General features: G+C 53.5%; 2 protein-coding genes across 3 annotated transcripts in view; both read right to left on the bottom strand.

Annotated features, from left to right (window-relative positions):
* NCLN (nicalin) overlaps nucleotides 1-978 on the bottom strand; it is a 33031-nt gene extending 32053 nt beyond the window's left edge. The window contains exon 1 of one of the 2 annotated variants that reach the window (XM_037824124.1): nucleotides 675-978. In XM_037824124.1, coding sequence (XP_037680052.1) covers nucleotides 675-858 — 184 coding nt within the window. In that variant the 5' untranslated portion in view covers nucleotides 859-978. The remainder of the gene's footprint in view (nucleotides 1-674) is intronic. The other variant, XM_037824125.1, reaches the window with a different exon arrangement.
* Nucleotides 979-5986: 5008 nt separating this feature from the next.
* S1PR4 (sphingosine-1-phosphate receptor 4) lies at nucleotides 5987-7620 on the bottom strand. The gene has a single exon (XM_037824126.1). The coding sequence runs from the start codon at nucleotides 7555-7557 to the stop codon at nucleotides 6400-6402; it is 1158 nt and encodes a 385-aa protein (XP_037680054.1). The 5' UTR covers nucleotides 7558-7620; the 3' UTR covers nucleotides 5987-6399.
* Nucleotides 7621-16057: the final 8437 nt, after the last annotated feature.

Here is a 16057-nt window from a genome sequence, read left to right as displayed (position 1 = left end):
TTTACTACAATGTGGGCACTAAATGAGGAACCCAGTGGGGCAGAGGGCAGGGCTGATGGGCAGGAAACTGTGCAGGACCCAGCCTGGGGTAGTAACCAGGATGGGGGTGCAGGACCCTGAGCCAACACAGCATGTGTGAGGCCCCGGGAGGCGGGAAGCAGGAGCTGAGCCTCAGTCTAAGCCGATGAAGAAATCCAGGGGAGACGGAGCAACCGGGGTTCTGGGAAGTTGAAGGTGCAGAGGTTGAAGTGAGGCGGTGGGAGGGGGAGAGAGGTGGGGCCCCAGAGCAAAGCAGGAGGGGAATGTGGGTGTCAGGCAAAGAGGACAGGGATCCCCAGAGAGGAACCAAAGCAAGGAGGCTCTTGGCTCTAAATGAAGTGGGGCAAAGGTCCCGCGGGGTCACGGATTTGCGGGGTGGCCCCGGGAAGAGGGTCTGGGCACTGGCCACGCAAGACCCGGGCACCGAGGGGCCCCCCTCGGGAAGGAGAGCCCCGAGCAGGGCCGCTCCGATGGGCCCAGCCGGGAAGCAGAGAGCGGGGCCGAGGGGTCGGGGAGAGGCAGGCGCCGGGCCTGGGTTCCGGGGCAGCGGGCGGGAGCTCGCGCGGACTCCCGGGGCGCTGGGCAGGGATCGCGGGGCGCGGCCGGGGGCCGGGGGCGCCGCGGGGTGCACGCACCGTAGGGCTGGCCCTGCAGGTCGTACTGCTGCATGCGGTAGACCGTGAACTCGTGCGCGGCGTCGGCGGCGGGCAGCGGCGGCGCCACCAGCAGCAGCACGGCGGGCAGGAAGACGATGAAGCCGAGCGGCAGGCACGACGCCTTCAGCATGTTCTCCAGCACCTCGCCCGCTTCCTCCAGCATCCTGGCCGGCGGCGGGGCCGCGCGGGGCGGCAGCAGCGACGGGACGGCGGCGGCGGCGGAGCCCGCGGACTCACCTCGGCATGGGTAGCCGCCGGGGTCCTGCAGGCGCCGCGCCGGGCAGCCCGCGCCCGCCCCGGGGTCCTGCGGGCACCGCCGCGGACCGTCCGACCCGGGCGCGCTGCCTCCTGGGAGCTGTAGTGCTCCCGAGGCGCGTGCGCGCGGGGCCTCTAGGGAGTTGTAGGCCCACTGCTACCCACGCTGGAAGCTGCAGACTTTTTGGCTAAAGCTGCTGACGTTTCACAGAAACCGCAAGTTAGAAAACGACAGACTTTTAAAAAAATTACTTGCAGGAGAGCTTTTAAGATCCTGTCACTGTGGGGTGCGAGAGGCGGGGAGACAGGATCAGCTGGGCAGGACGTGACCTTGCGACCTGGAAGTTAGTGGGAATCAAAGGGGAGAGGGCCTGAATGACGCGCTAGGTCTTCTGGGAATTGTAGTCCCTTTGCACGAGCGCAAAGTCTCATGGGTGCTGTAGTCTTCCTGGCAGAAGTTTATGAGAAATCATTTAAAACTCTTAAGGAAGGTAGATTATAAAAACCCCATGAGGGTAAAGACTTTTGTCTGCTTTTGCACTGATGTGTTCCCAGAATTTAGCCGAAGATCCGGCACCCAGTGGATGGCCTATACAATATTTGAATGAATGAAAGAACAGAGAAATCAGAACAGACGTTTCCCGAAGGCGGGGCTGAAGCAGTGGGTTATGGGACTTGGAGTCCGGCGTTAACCTGGATGTGGAAGCAGTGGATTATGGGATTTATAGCCAGAAATTAACCCCGGATCTGAAGCAGTGGATTGTGGGACTTGTAGTCTGGAGGCCAGAGTTAGTGCAGGGGTCCGTGACATATCTTTATTTATACATGTTTGTGTCGGGGACATACTGTTCGTCGGGAATTCAAGTTCAACTGGGCATCCGGTGTTTGAATTTACTAAATCTGGAGGAAGAATCAACTTGCACGCCCCTGCCCCTTGTACAGATGGGAAGACTGAAGCAGAAGCAAAAGTGTGGGTGGAGAAAGCAGCCCTGGCTCTCGTCGAGTTGACAGTCCAGGCTCCGGTTCCATTGCCTCCGTGTCCCTCCCAAAAAGACTTGAGAGGGACAAGAGAGAGGTGGCATTTGTGTTGGCTGACAGCCCGGGTTTGTGCCAGCTCATCCCCTTCCCAGCTGGGTGACCTTGGGCAAGTCACTTTACCTCTCTGATCCTCAGTTTCCACGGCTGTCAAAGGGGGATGATTAATAATCACGACTTGTTATCAGACCCCCCACCCTTCCCCTCAGGGTTCTGTAAGAACTTAGTAAGAAAATCCATAGAGACTGACTTGGAAACAGCAGGTATACAGAAAGCACTCAGTAAGTGCTGTTATTATGAAAAGGTGCCAAGCTCATGCAGCCTCAGGCTGTTCCTGCAGCCAGCGACACTGTTCCCCCACCTCTTTTTATACTCTGAGGCCTGGCATGTACCATTAACTGAAAGGATGTGTGCCTTTCTTAGTTAGATGCTTTATGGGCTGTTTTCTGTGTTGTTTACAGAACAGAGCCAGACACACAAAAGTAAATGAATGAATGAGTGCAAGAATGAGTGGATGAATGAGTGATGAAATCCCCAACAAACTGGCTCAGCCCCTTCTGGCTCCGACCTCTGCTTCCGGCCATCCCCAGGCCCTCTCCAGGCCCCCCAGGGGGTTCTGAGGCCGGAGAAGTCGGGAGTGGCCGGGCAGGGCAGGGCTCGGGCCCCAGACATACTTGTGCCACCTCCCCTCATAAACCCTGGTATTTCTGTCTGTAAAACAGGAGAGTCAACTAAGCCTTCCCTGCAGAGAAGAAACCATGGCCTGCACTGGAACATTCTTCTTGAGTTTCCTGAGGAGGGAAGGAATTGGTATTCATTCATTCATTCATTCATTCATTCATCAAAGAGGCAGGAAGAAGCAGGGATAAAGAAGTAGTCACCCTTGCCTGGGTTTGAATCCCAGCTCTGCCATTTCCCAGCTGTGTGACCTTGGGTGAGTCAGCTAACCTCTCTGGGCCTCTATTTCCCTGTCTGTCAAGTGGGGTTAATTGTGGTACCTTCCTCACAGATGTCTCATGAGGATTAAATGAGTTAATACCAAAGTGCTTACAACCCATGGCACCCACTGATATATTAGGGCTTGTTGTTATGATTATTCACTAAAACACACACATGCAGAATAGTTCCATTTTGTGAATCCTTCCTGGGTGCCAGGGCCTTTGTATGCCTTTTTATTGCATCCTTGCAGCAACCCAGGAGAGCCGGGGTCTATCAACATCACCACTTTAGACAAGACAGCTGAGGCCTGTGGTGCGTGTCAGAGCCAGAGAACAGAAATGGGTTACAAATGCCAGCAAAGGGTTTGCCGTACACCCCCAGACCAACCCCATCAGGATTCTTGGGGACGGATCTGCTGCTGTCAGGAGAAACAGCTGGGGAGGAGAAGGAGGCAGGGAAAGAGGTTTGCAAGGCTCATTGGAAGGCATGCCGCTGGGTCCGGTTCTCCCAGGCTCCCGGGTCATCAAGCACAGAGCTGGGTCCCAGGAACGCAGGGATGACAAAGACAAAACCACAGTCTCTGCTGTCACGGAGCGTATGGTCCAGAGGAAGAGATGGATGTGTAACCACAGGTGACCAGAGCTGTGATAGGGGGCACACGGGCAAATGTGGAAGCCCAGAGGAGGCCTAGGGAGGAGGGAAAATCCCGGGGGCCTTCCTGGAGGTGGTGACGCTAACACCGAAGAACGAGGGAAAGCTGCTTTCCTGCTGGGGGTGACAAAGTCCAGTGCAAAAGCGCCGAGATATGAGGAAAAGGCAATAGTTTGGCTCAGTCAAAGCAAAGCCTGGAGTGGGAAGGGTTGTGGAGCACCCCACTTCAGGGCCCAGAATGCCAGCTGAGAGCTTTGGGGTGGCCTAGACTCCCTCCAGTCACCCCAAATTACAAGGTCCCCATCCTGCCTGCTGTCATCCCAGATAAACACTTTCGGAACTGGAATCTAGAAAATAGATGAACCATTCTGGCTTATTGGGCACCCTGGATAAGTGTTCTTATAACGTTATCCTTTCTGTGTTCTGGAATGTTCTAGGCTTGCACTGTCCAAGGCAGTAGCCCCAAGCCACACGAAGCTACTGGGTACTTGAAATGCAGCTGGTGTGATTGAGGAACTGAATGTTTCTTTTCATCTAATTTTAATCGAAATAGCCATGCATGCCTAACAGCTATGGTAATCGGACCATGCAGTCAGGAGTTCCCATCAGCAGAAGACAAAACAGAGGGTCAGAGAATTGCTGTCACATGCCCAGGGGACAGGCAGGGCTGGATTCCAGGATCCTGTTCCCCAACCACCCTTGGCAAGATGGACACGGAGAACTGTCTGGTCCTGGGCTCGTGGAGAGAAAGATTTTCTCACCAGCTGAAGGTGACACGGTGACACCTGGGTTCTCCAATATGGTACCCACAAGCCCCATGTGGCTACTTACAGGTAAATTAGTTAAAGTTAAATAAAATTAAAAGTTCAGTGCTTCCTCCTACAGTCCAGGGCTGCGGGTTCCATTTTTGGCCCATTTTACAGATGGGGAAGAGTGAGGCAGTTAGTGCTGGAGGGAAAGCTGGAGGCACGGTGGTGAATTTTGTGTGTTGACGTGGCTAGGTTATGGTGCCCAGTTGTTGGGTCAAACGCCCTCGTTGTTGCCGTGGGGGTATTTTGTAGGTGGGATTAACCTTAAGTAAAGGAGCTGCCCCTTCACAGGGTGGGTGGGCCTCATTCGGTCGGTTGGAGGTCTTGGGGAGAACCGAGGGCTCTGGGGCTCAGAAGGAATTCTGCTGCAAGACTCTACCCTCTGAGTTCCAGTCTGAAGAATTGGACTCAAGACTTCATTACTTACTGGAATTTCCAGCCTTGGGCCTACCAGCAAATTTGGACTTGCCAGGCCCTGAAATTTGTGAGCCAATTCCCTATGATAAATTTATCTTTCTATCTATCATCTATCCATCCATCCCTCCATCTATCTATCTATTCCCCCATACATCTATGTATCTATCTATCCATCCATCATCTATCCATCCATCATCTACCTAACCTATCTATCCATCCATCCATCCATCCATCCATCTAACCTATCTATCCAACCATCCATCTATTCATCCATCTATTCATCTATCCATCCATCCATCCACCCATCCATCCATCCATCCATTCACTCACCCATCCTTCCACCAATCCATCCCTCTGTCCATCCATCCATCCATCCATCCATCTTTTATCATCATCTCCTCTGTTGCTTCATTTCTGGAGAACCCCAACTGATACAAAAGATGGGCCCCCAAACTGCTCCAACGGACATGGAGACCAGAGCCTGTGGGGGTCGTTCCACTTCAGTTTGTGAAAAATACGCGGAAAATGTGGGGACCCAGGGGGGAGGGGGAGAGTTGGGACTAAGGTGGCCTGAGATCTGGGCTGGGCAGGGAAGGGGAAGTGAATGAGAAGAAGCAGGTGTGGGGAGCACAACCCGCTGGGAGGCCCCACCCCACAGCCTTGCAACACTCAGGCACACTGTCCACACACACTCACAGCAGTGTGATCCAGCCACACACATGCACACACACACGCACATCCTCAGACGAGGGGCCTGCTGCAAGCTGAGATGTCCGTGCACGGGCAGACACTGAGTACACACTCAGACACACACAGACATGCCAATACACACACACACACAGACATGCAGCACATGCTCACAGACACACACAGACATGCCCACATACACACAAGTGTGCGCACATGGCCACACCGGCACACACATGGAGCACACCCCAAGATGCCTGTTCTAGCATGCGGACACATTCAGACACATCACACTCGCTCATGCACGCATGCACACACACAGACACACACAGAGGTGTCTATTCACAGCACACGCACACTCAGCCCCACACTCCTGCCCTCCCAACCCTGCAAGGCAAAGCCCAGTGCATCAGATCTCTGGCCAGGGGCACCCCTACCCTGCCCCAGCGTCGCCAGCACATGTGCACACGTGTGTGAATAAGAAGAGGGAGGCTGTGACATCTTGTGCCATCATTGAACTTCTGTGTTGCCAAGGCATCAACCCCGAACTCCACCCTGTGCAGCCTGGGGGCCCCCACCAAGGCCCGGAGAGGGCCAGGAAGCCCCAGAATCTCACAGGAGCCGGGGGTATAGGCAAAGCCACTTGCCTTCACTCCGGAGCTGCCTCTCCTCCAACAGTCACCTCCTTCTCCAAGGAAACCGCTGGAAGGAAGCCACTGTGTGCAATGGACGCCAGCCCAGCAGGCTGCAGGAGGACCCCGGGGGGCTGACCCGTCCATCCATCCTCTGCTCTCCATCGCCACGGTCCTTCCGGAATCCCCGCTCGTCCTCCCCTGAAGCCCACTCCTCCTCCTGCAGGCCCGGGGCCTGGAAGAGGGGCCCTCGGAGACGTGTCCAGCCCGGCAGTGGTCTCAGACGCTCCTCACGCTGGAGATGCTGGACAGGGGCTCCCGCATCCGGAAGCTGAGTGAGCGGGAGCCTCGGAAGCTCTCCCTGGGCCGCAGCGAGCTGTCAGTGGTGGAGGCCCCTGAGTGGGCCTCGGCGGCCTTGGCCAGGCAGTCCCCGGGGCCCCGAAGGCCGAGCCGCAGGCAGCCGCAGCACAAGAAGGCCAGCACGGCCCGGCACACCTCCCGGCTGCGGAAGGCGTAGATGACGGGGTTCACGGCCGAGTTGAGCACGGCCAGCGTCAGGATCCAGTCCATGCCGCGCAGGTACTCCTGCGCCCAGACGTTGGAGCCGAAAGTGTCCGCCAGCAGCAGGCCGAACAGCGGGCCCCAGCACACCACGAAGGCCGCCAGGATGATCAGCACCGTCTTGAGGAGCCGGCGCGTCTTGCGTCTGGCCGGGGGCCGTGGCACCTTCTGCCCGTTGGCCTGCACGACCCGGAAGATGGCTCCGTAGAGCGCCAGGATGGTGGCCAGGATGGCCGCGAAGACCACGACGCAGAAGAGGACGTAGTCTTTCGAGTAGAGCGGCAGGAGGCTGGAGCAGCTGGGGAAGCGGCAGACGCAGTTCCAGCCGAGCAGGGGCAGCAGCCCCAGCAGCGCGGCCAGCAGCCAGCACAGGCCGATGAAGCCGTAGACGCGGCCCGTCTTGGCGGCCCTGCTCTCGGCCGTGGGCCGCACCATGGTGGCGAAGCGCTCCCCGGCCGTGAAGAGCAGGCTGAAGGTGGAGGCCGCCAGCGCCATGAAGAGCAGGCCCTCGCGCAGGAACCACTGGGCCGGGGCCAGGCGGAAGGTGCGGCTGCCCGACAGCAGGATGTTGGCCAGGTAGGCCGTGCCCGTGAGCAGGTCGCTGAGGGTGATGTTGACCAGGCAGTAGTAGACCCAGCGGCGCGACCTCATGCGCGTCACGATGGCCGCCAGCACCAGCAGATTCTCCAGCACCACCAGGCAGCTCACGGCCACGAAGAGGGCCCGGAGGCCCCCCAGGCCGCCCTCATCGGGCACCCCGCGCCAGGCCAGGCGGCCCGAGTGGTTGTAGTGCAGCACGATGAGCCGGCTGCTCCCGCTGGCCGCCAGCTGCTGGCAGGACGCGGGGGCCGCCTCCGGGGACCCCGTGGCGTTCATGGCGGTCCCCGGGGCAGACTGAGGCCCCCGGGGTGGCGGGGCCGGGCCAGGGTGGAGCCGCCCGCCTTGCCCAGTCGTTGGTTTCCTGTTGTTTGACATTTCCTGTTATGCTCAAGGTACCCCCCAGGGTGGGGGTGAGGCCGGGGACGAGAGGCGCGGGCGTGCCAACGGTCGCCTCGCCGCCGGGCTGGGGGAGGGTGCCCCCCACCCCGTCCCCGCCCCGGCTGCCCCTGTTCCAGGTCCTCGAAGGCTGCCGGGGACCCCGGAACTGAGGGAGTCCCCGAAATTGGCCCCCTGCCCACGCACGAGCTCGGCCCTCCAGGATCTGTCCGCCCCACTGGCTGTCTCCCTGATTCTAGAGGCGTGCCAGACACACAGTAGGTGCTTAATAAATGCTGGTACGGCAGATGACTGCACATGTGCGCACGAGAGCTCCGCCAGCGACCTTGTCGAAGGCGCCGACGTGCCCTGTGGAATCCCAGCAACGGGGCCGGGCCTGGCTTGGGTTACGTTCGTGTACAGAAGGGGAAACTGAGGCCGAGAGAGGTCACGCCAGCTGTCCTACCGGAGCGTCTTACGCAGGTGCTCACACCCGGGAGCAAGCACGGCGGGGGAGGGGGACATTCCGGACGGGTCTGCCCAGCGCACATGTGCGCACATACACACGCACACCTGCACAAGCACACACACACACAAGCACACACAAGAACATGCAAACATGCACATATGCTCACACATGCACACGCAAAAACACACAACGCACACATGCACAAGCGCACACACGAACACGCAAACATGCACATATGCTCACACACACATGCACGCAAAAATGCACACAACGCACACACATATGCACAAGCACACACATGCACGCACAAACATGCACATATGCTCACGCACACATGCACATGCAAAAACAACGCACACACACGCACAAGCACACATGCACAAGCACACACATGAACATGCAAACATGCACATATGCTCACACACACACAAAAACACAATGCACACACATGCACAAGCACACACAGGCACAAGCATACACATGCACACATAAACATGCACATATGCTCATACACACAAAAAAACACACAATGCACACACACATGCAAAAGCACACACAAGCACAAGCACACACATGCACACACGCAGACATGTGCATGCACACACACAGGCTCCAGGCCCTGGTCCCCCTCACCTACCTCACTTTGTTTCCTCGCCTTCCCTGGGCCTCCCCTGAGGAGTGGGAGAGGTTCACAGGGAAAGTGGGGGGGGACCACCTCCTCCCCTCCCCCCATGCCTCAGGGGAGCTCAAGCTAAGTCGGCTGAGGGTCTGAGGGGGGCGGGGCAGCCCTGGGTTCGGAGCCCTGGACGCTTTCAGCAGGCGACAGACGGTGGCGTCCCCACCCCACCCCGTCCCTGCAGCCCGCACCGTCCCTGGGCCAGAAGGTTTGGGGGTGACGTGGTTTAGAAGCGGTGCAGGGGCCAAGCAGGTGTGGGCCTGCCCCGCGATCCCTCTCCGTTGGGTCCCCCTCCTCCTCTCACCCCCATTACCCCCTTGGTCAGAACCCCCCAGCCCCCCAGGAGGGGGCCACCGACCACCCGCGGAGGGCCTCAGGGCCCCCACCTGCCCCTTGCCCCTCCCCACCCAGGCACATTGGACCCCGAGCCTTCCCGAGACGATGGTGCCCCTTGGCCATGGGGAGGGGGTGGCACCAGGCTGCCAGCCAGGGATCCCTGAGGGCACAGGTACCCCCCCAAAGGGGCAGGAGGCAGGTCTGACCACCAGCCCCTCCCTTTCCTGACTGTTTGCCCCTGGGGCAGGGGAGTTGCCGGGAAGCTCAGGACACGGTACTACCCGGGGAGGCCGTGGGGTCTCCTCCCTGGAGGTAACCAGGTGGGAAGGGATCTGATGGGGGAAGGGGCTGGGCCGCGGTGGTGGCAGGAAACGGGCGTGAGGCCAGGGGGGGACCGCCCTGTCCTGCCTCACCAGGGACACCTGTCAGGCCCCTCCACAGGGAGACACACGGCTGTTCCCACAGTGAGCCCCAATCCCGGACTGAGCCCTGATCCCAGGCTGAACCCTGACCCTGACTGAGCCCCAACCCTGGACTGAGCTCTAATCCCAGGCAGAACCCTGACACTGACTGAGCCTTGATCCCAGGCTGAACCCTGACCCTGCCTGAGCCCCAATCCCGGACTGAGCCCTGATCCCAGGCTGAACCCTGACCCTGACTGAGCTCCAACCCTGGACTGAGCTCTAATCCCAGGCAGAACCCTGGCCCTGACTGAGCCTTGATCCCAGGCTTAACCCTGACCCTGCCTGAGCCCCATCCCTAGACTGAGCCCTGATCCCAGACTGAACCCTGACTGAGCCCTGATCCCAGTCTGAACCCTGATCCTGACTGAGCCCCGACCCTGGACTGAGCCCTGATCCCAGACTGAACCGTGATCCAGAGTGAGCCTTGATCTCAGGCTGAACCCTGACTCAGACTGAGCCTTGATGTTAGGTTGAACCCTGACCCTGACTGAGTCCCAGCACTGGACTGAGCCTTGATCCCAGGCTGAACCCTGACCATGACTGAGCCCCAGTTCTGGTCTGAGCCCTGACTGGCTGAGACCCTGATTCCAGACCCAGATGGCAAATTCAGGACTAGAATAAAACACCATGGGAGAGCAGAGTTCAGCTTAACTGGAGGCGGAGCTGTCCCACAGTGACCTTCTCCCATGAGCCCCCTGCCTCCTGGGTGAAAGGCTCGACATACACTCTACCTTATTTAACCTTACAATGGCTCCCATGTTATGGAAGAGCAGTCATCCTTCTGGGAATTTACCCTGAGGATACAGTTCTCATAGTTCAAAAATACAAGGGCAGAGGGCTGTCCTTTAAAGTGCTGTTCGGAATTATAAAATACCAGAAGCAACCAAATACCCATGCACAGTAAAGAAGCTGGAAAAACCCTTGTGTGTCCTCCAGTGGAGTACTACGCAGCTGCGAAAAAGAATGGGGATCATCTCTGGGGGCAGAATGAAGTGATTTCCATGACATATAATTAAGCAAAAAAAAAAAAGAGAGTGAGAGTTGGGTACAAAAGAGGACATGTGGTGTGCTAATTTTTGTGTAATAAAGAAGGAGAAATAAAATATATCAATCTGCTTATTTTTGCAAAAGGAAACACGGTGAAGATAATCTGGGAACAAATGAAATTGGTCACCTACCGAGAGTGAGTGGGGTTGAAATTGGAAAGGGGAGAGAAAGCTCTCTGCATATTTTTCTTTGTATAGTTGTTAAACCCTGTTAATGCTTTCTGTATTCAAAAATTAAATCACCAAGGATGGAGGAAAAAAAATCTTTAAAATCAGATATAAAGAGAAAACAAATGACCCAAACTGTCATTTCAAATGAAAACATAACCATGCAGAAATTAAAAAAAAAAAAAAAAAAAAAGAACTAATCCATCTGACTTTTGAACACAGTACTTCATCTGGAAGGCAAGAACTGCAAAGAAATCTTGAACTCTATTTAGGTAGTTTGTCGTTGGGAGTGGCGAGGGTTTAGCAATTCTGAAACTATCATGTGTTTCGTGGGACCAAGAGAAGTAACAAGCATATTGATATTATTAGCAGCCAGAGGCTTCAGAAGGGGAAAAAAGAGGTACAGATATGAAATGGAAGGATGCAAAAAATAATCCTGTGGTGTAGAGTAGGATTGAAAGCATCAGTAGGAATTTATGATGTAAACAAAAACTGTCTCCTAAGCTCCACCACCTGAGACATCCCCACAGCACCCAGATCTTAGCTTCTAAATATCACTCAGCCCCCCAAAAAGGGACCTGGGAGAAATGGCCAATTCCAGACATGGGGTGGGGAGATACACGATGAAGCTGAATCTTTTTGTTGTGACAGAGAGAAAGGCATTGCTCAGGGAAGAGAGTCAGCCTGCAGGGGCTGCTTCTGGCCAAAGCTGGACCAATTCAAGCATTAAAAATGGGTGCATCCTGACATATGACCCAGCAATTCCCACCCCAAAGTGTAGAGACAAGAGAAATCGAAACTTATGTCCACACAGAATCTCGTACACAAATATTCACAGGAGTATTATTCATGATAACCAAAAAGTGGAAACAAGTGAGATGTCCATCAGCTGGGGACTGGATAGATAACATGGGGTCCACGCATACAGTGGAATATTATTCAGCCATAAAAAGGAAGGAAATTCTGATACACGCTACAACACGGATGGACCTTGAAGACGTGATGCTGAGTGAAAGAAGCCAGACTCAAAAGACTGATCAGTTTATATGAAATGACCAGAATCGGCAAATCCATAGAAACAGAAAGTAGATTAGTGGTTGCGAGGAGCTGGGGGTGGGAGATTGTGAGAGGTTGATGGCTAAGGGGTATGGGGCTTATCTGGGGGGTGATGAAAATGTTTTAAAACATTGTGATGATGGTTGCACAACTCTGAATAGACAATGCCATTGGATTGTGACTTAAAAAGAGTGAATTTTATGGTACGTGAATTATATCTCAAGATGATTTAAAAAAAATGAATGATGATAGTAATGGGTTATATGACACATTGGAAGAAAATAATCCTTGTGTTCACGTTGAAAACTAACCAACAAGCAGACAAACAAGTAAAATAAAGGAGGAGGGAAATCTCTCAACACAGAATGCCATGTGTTGAAGAAATAATAGCAGTGGGAAATCACCATTTTGCAGCCAGCATACCTGATGCAGGCAAGAATCAGGGGATGCTAAACTTATTGGGTGACCGTTGGTTGGGGAATAGGATTTTACATACTGTCAAAATATCTTCTTAGAGTTTGCTTACCAGGTATGAAGAGAAACGTCATCTTAGAGGAGAGCCCTGTGGACACCATGTCACCATGTGATGAGGTTGACATCACCAGCAATGGGCTAAAAGCTATGGGCCATTGAGTCACAGACTCTAACCCTAACCCTAACACAAGACACGTTCTTCATCTTCACCCACGTTCCCGTGGGTGTGAACCCATCTGTAAAGAGGACGCTTTGAAGATGTGTTATCAGTTAAGTTATGAACTCATCATCAATAGGATCTCTGGAGATTCTCATTTGGTGTGGCTCAACCAAACCAGCGTGGGCCTTAGAAAGGAAATTCAGACCCAGTTAAGCAGAAGAGCCCACAGGAGGAAGGCAGAGGTCAGCAGAAACAGAGAGCAGGCACCAGGAGGGAGAGACGTCACTGTCCAAGTCAAGGAACCCCAAAAATTGCAACACGCCAGCGCCAGAATGCTATAGCCTCCAGGAGAAATCACAGCCTGGTGGGAACTTCATTTTGGACTTCTGGTCTCCAAAACCTTGAGACAATATATTCTTGTTGTTGAAGTCAAACTATTGTGCTGGTTCGAAACTTATGGACCCCAGAAGAGCCGTGATCTTTTAATCCAATCTTGTTGGGTGACACCTTTGATTAAATTATTTCCATGAAGGTGTGGCCATGCCCATTCCAGGTGGGTCTTAATTACATCACTGGAGTTCTTTAAGGGAGCTCATGGACAGAAGGAGCTCAGAGAAGCTGAGAGGGAAATTTTGGAGAGAAGCTAAGATATGTAATCCAGAGTTTGCCCCCGGGAGAAGCTAAGAGCCGACACAGACCTGGATGCTTGGAGATGCTTGGAGATGCAGACAGAAGGACGTTTGGAGATGCTAAGCTAAGAGATGAAGCCTGGAGTTTGCACTGGAGAAGCTAAGAGAGGACCCCCAGACACTTAGAGAGAAACGCCCCAGGAGAACCAAGCAGAGAGCTGAGAGATGTTAAGACAGACAGAAGCCCAGAGACATTTTGGAGAAATCCATTTTGAAACCAGAACCTGGTAGTAAAGGACCAGCAGACGCCAGCCATGTGCCTTCCCAGCTGACAGAGGTGTTCCGGATGCCATCGGCCTTCCTTCAGTGAAGGTGTCCTCTTGTTGATGCCTTGGTTTGGACACTTTATTTGAAACCTAATAAATCCCCTTTATAAAAGCCAATCTATTTCCGGTATTTTGCATAGTGGCAGCTCTAGCAAACCCAAACACCCATTGTGTGGTATTTGTTGTAGTGGCTCTAAGACAGACAGTTGCAGCCTGCCTCTTGTGTGAAGCATTGAGAAGTCCACAACATCCTCCTGGGATGTTCCAGCCGATGCAAACGTGAATCAAATTGTGAATCAAACGTGAATCAAAGCATCTGATAAACCCACACTGAGGGACATTCTTGGCTTGTAATTTTCAGAAGTGTTGAGTCATGAAAGATTAAAAAAAAAACAAAAAGACTGAGGTTTTTGTGGTGGTTTGGAGCTGTATGTTCCCCAGAAAAACATGTTCTTAAACCTGGTCCTTCCCTGTGGGTGTGAACCCCTTGTAAGAAGGATCTTTTGATGAGTCTACTTCAGTTAAGGTGTGACCCACCTCATTCAGGGTGGAACTTAATCCTAGGACTGGAGTCCTTTATAAACAGGAAAAATAGAGAGAGAGAGAGGGAGAGAAAGAGATGCCACAGGGAGCAGGCATAAGCTGAAATCAACAAAACCCATGAGGCACAGGAGCCAAGCATCTCCAGCAGGAAGAAAGCATTGCCTTGATATGGACATTTTCCCAACCTTGAAACCATGAAAGAATAAATTCCCATTATTTAACCCAACCCATTTCATGATATTGGGTTTAAGCAGCCCAGGAAACTCAAACAGATTTTGGTAACGGGAAAGTGGGGTGCTGCTATTGCAAATACCCAAAGTGTGGAAACGGCTCTGGCACTGGGTAATGGGTAGCGGCTGGAATTGTGAGGAGCTTATAGAAAAGGCCTAGACTGCTTCAAAAAGACTGTTGCTGGACATACGGACACTTGCTAAAGGTACTTCCGATGAGGCCTTAGCCAGAAATGATGAACATGTTACTGGAACTGGAAAGAAAGTGATCCTTGATTTAAACCGGCAGAGAACTTGGCAAAATCGAGTCCTGATGTCAGATGGAAGGCAGAACTTGAAAGTGATGAATTTGCTACTCGCTGAGCAGACTTCCGAGCTAATTGTAGAAAGTGTAGCCTGGTTTCTCCTTGCAGCTAATGGTAAAATATGAGAGGAAAGGGATAAGCTGAGAATTGAGCTCCTGGGCACACACACACACACACAAAAAAAACAAAAATAAAAAACAGAAATTGATGGTTTGGAAAATTCTGGGCTTCTGGAAAGCGAGTCCCTAGAAAATAGTGTCCAATATGAGGATTTAACTGAACATGGGTCAAGTCAGCCATTTTGGTGTAAGTCAAGATTGGAAATATAGTTATCCAGGAAGAATCTGTGCAAAGTTCTTTTGTCTGATCGTTTGGACCCCTGTGTACTACATGCAAAACTGAGTCTTTTTGTGAGTTCTGTATGAATGGAACCACTGCCAGCCTGGACTAAGAGGGACAAAAAAGGGACAGATTGAAGGAAAAATCGCTCCAAGGGCAGAAGAGTGGAAGGCTGAGGGCTGGTCTGAAGACGGCCCACCCTGTGTGCAAAAAGGGTGAGTCTGCCCTGGAGCTTGAAGAGGATGGGCCTTCCGCCCCATTGTTCAGGAAACCTGTGACCACCCTGGTGTTCTCAGAAGGTGGAGCCTATTCCCCAGGATTGCAGAGAGTCCAGCGGCCAGCCTTCTGCTTTTCCAAATTAAAGAAGACTAAAAATGCATGACAATGATTATGGGTTGAATTGGGTTCCCCCAAAAGGTACGTTCAAGTTCTAACTCCCAGTCCTATGAACGTCACCTTATTTTGACACAGGGTCTTTGAAGACGTGATTAGTTAAAATATAGTCAAAGTGGGCCCCCACCCCAATTAAGATGGTGGAGTGAGAGACTTTGGGGCTCTGTCCCCACCACAGAAGTTTTGAGTAACCAGCAAGAGCCAGCAGACACATCTTTCTCAAAGCTCCAGAAAACGGTAAAACAGGAACAGGCTGAGCACCAAATCAAGAAAAGGCCACTGAAAAGCAGTGGGATCTCCTGTTGCTCTGGCTGGCCCTGCCCCACCCCTCACCGGTTCAGCACGGAGCTGCCCTGCACTCCCACTGTGGACCCCTGTGTACATACTGGGAGCACGTATCTGCCCAGTGGTGGCCAGAGGGACTCATCATCTTAGAACTTGCCCGGTATATGGAAGGCGGCTCACAGAGCTTTCCCACAGAACACTGTGGTGCTGTCTGGGGCAGGCGATCACCGGCTGTAGGACATAGCAATCCATGCCCAGACTTTGAGGAACCTGTTTCCTAGGGAAAAGGGGACCTTTGGGACCAGGTAAACAGGGGAACTCTTAGGGCCACACATACACATACTCAAGATGCATGCACAGAAAGGATGGGTGGCACCTATGCTTTGGCCTGGAGCTGTCCTCTAAACTCATTGTATGGATAGCCCTGAAGGAGAGCACACTCACAGGTCAATCTGCAAAGACCAGGAAAGGTGTTTTCTTTTTTTTTCTTCTTCTTCTTCCT

The sequence above is a fragment of the Choloepus didactylus genome (genome assembly GCF_015220235.1).
Source record: "Choloepus didactylus isolate mChoDid1 chromosome 25 unlocalized genomic scaffold, mChoDid1.pri SUPER_25_unloc1, whole genome shotgun sequence".
Lineage (NCBI taxonomy): Eukaryota > Metazoa > Chordata > Mammalia > Pilosa > Megalonychidae > Choloepus > Choloepus didactylus.
This window is presented reverse-complemented; position numbering and strand designations above follow the sequence as displayed.

Coding starts and splice junctions, on each gene's coding strand:
- S1PR4 (XM_037824126.1), bottom strand. CDS start 7,557: ATGAACGCCACGGGGTCCCCGGAGGCGGCCCCCGCGTCCTGCCAGCAG.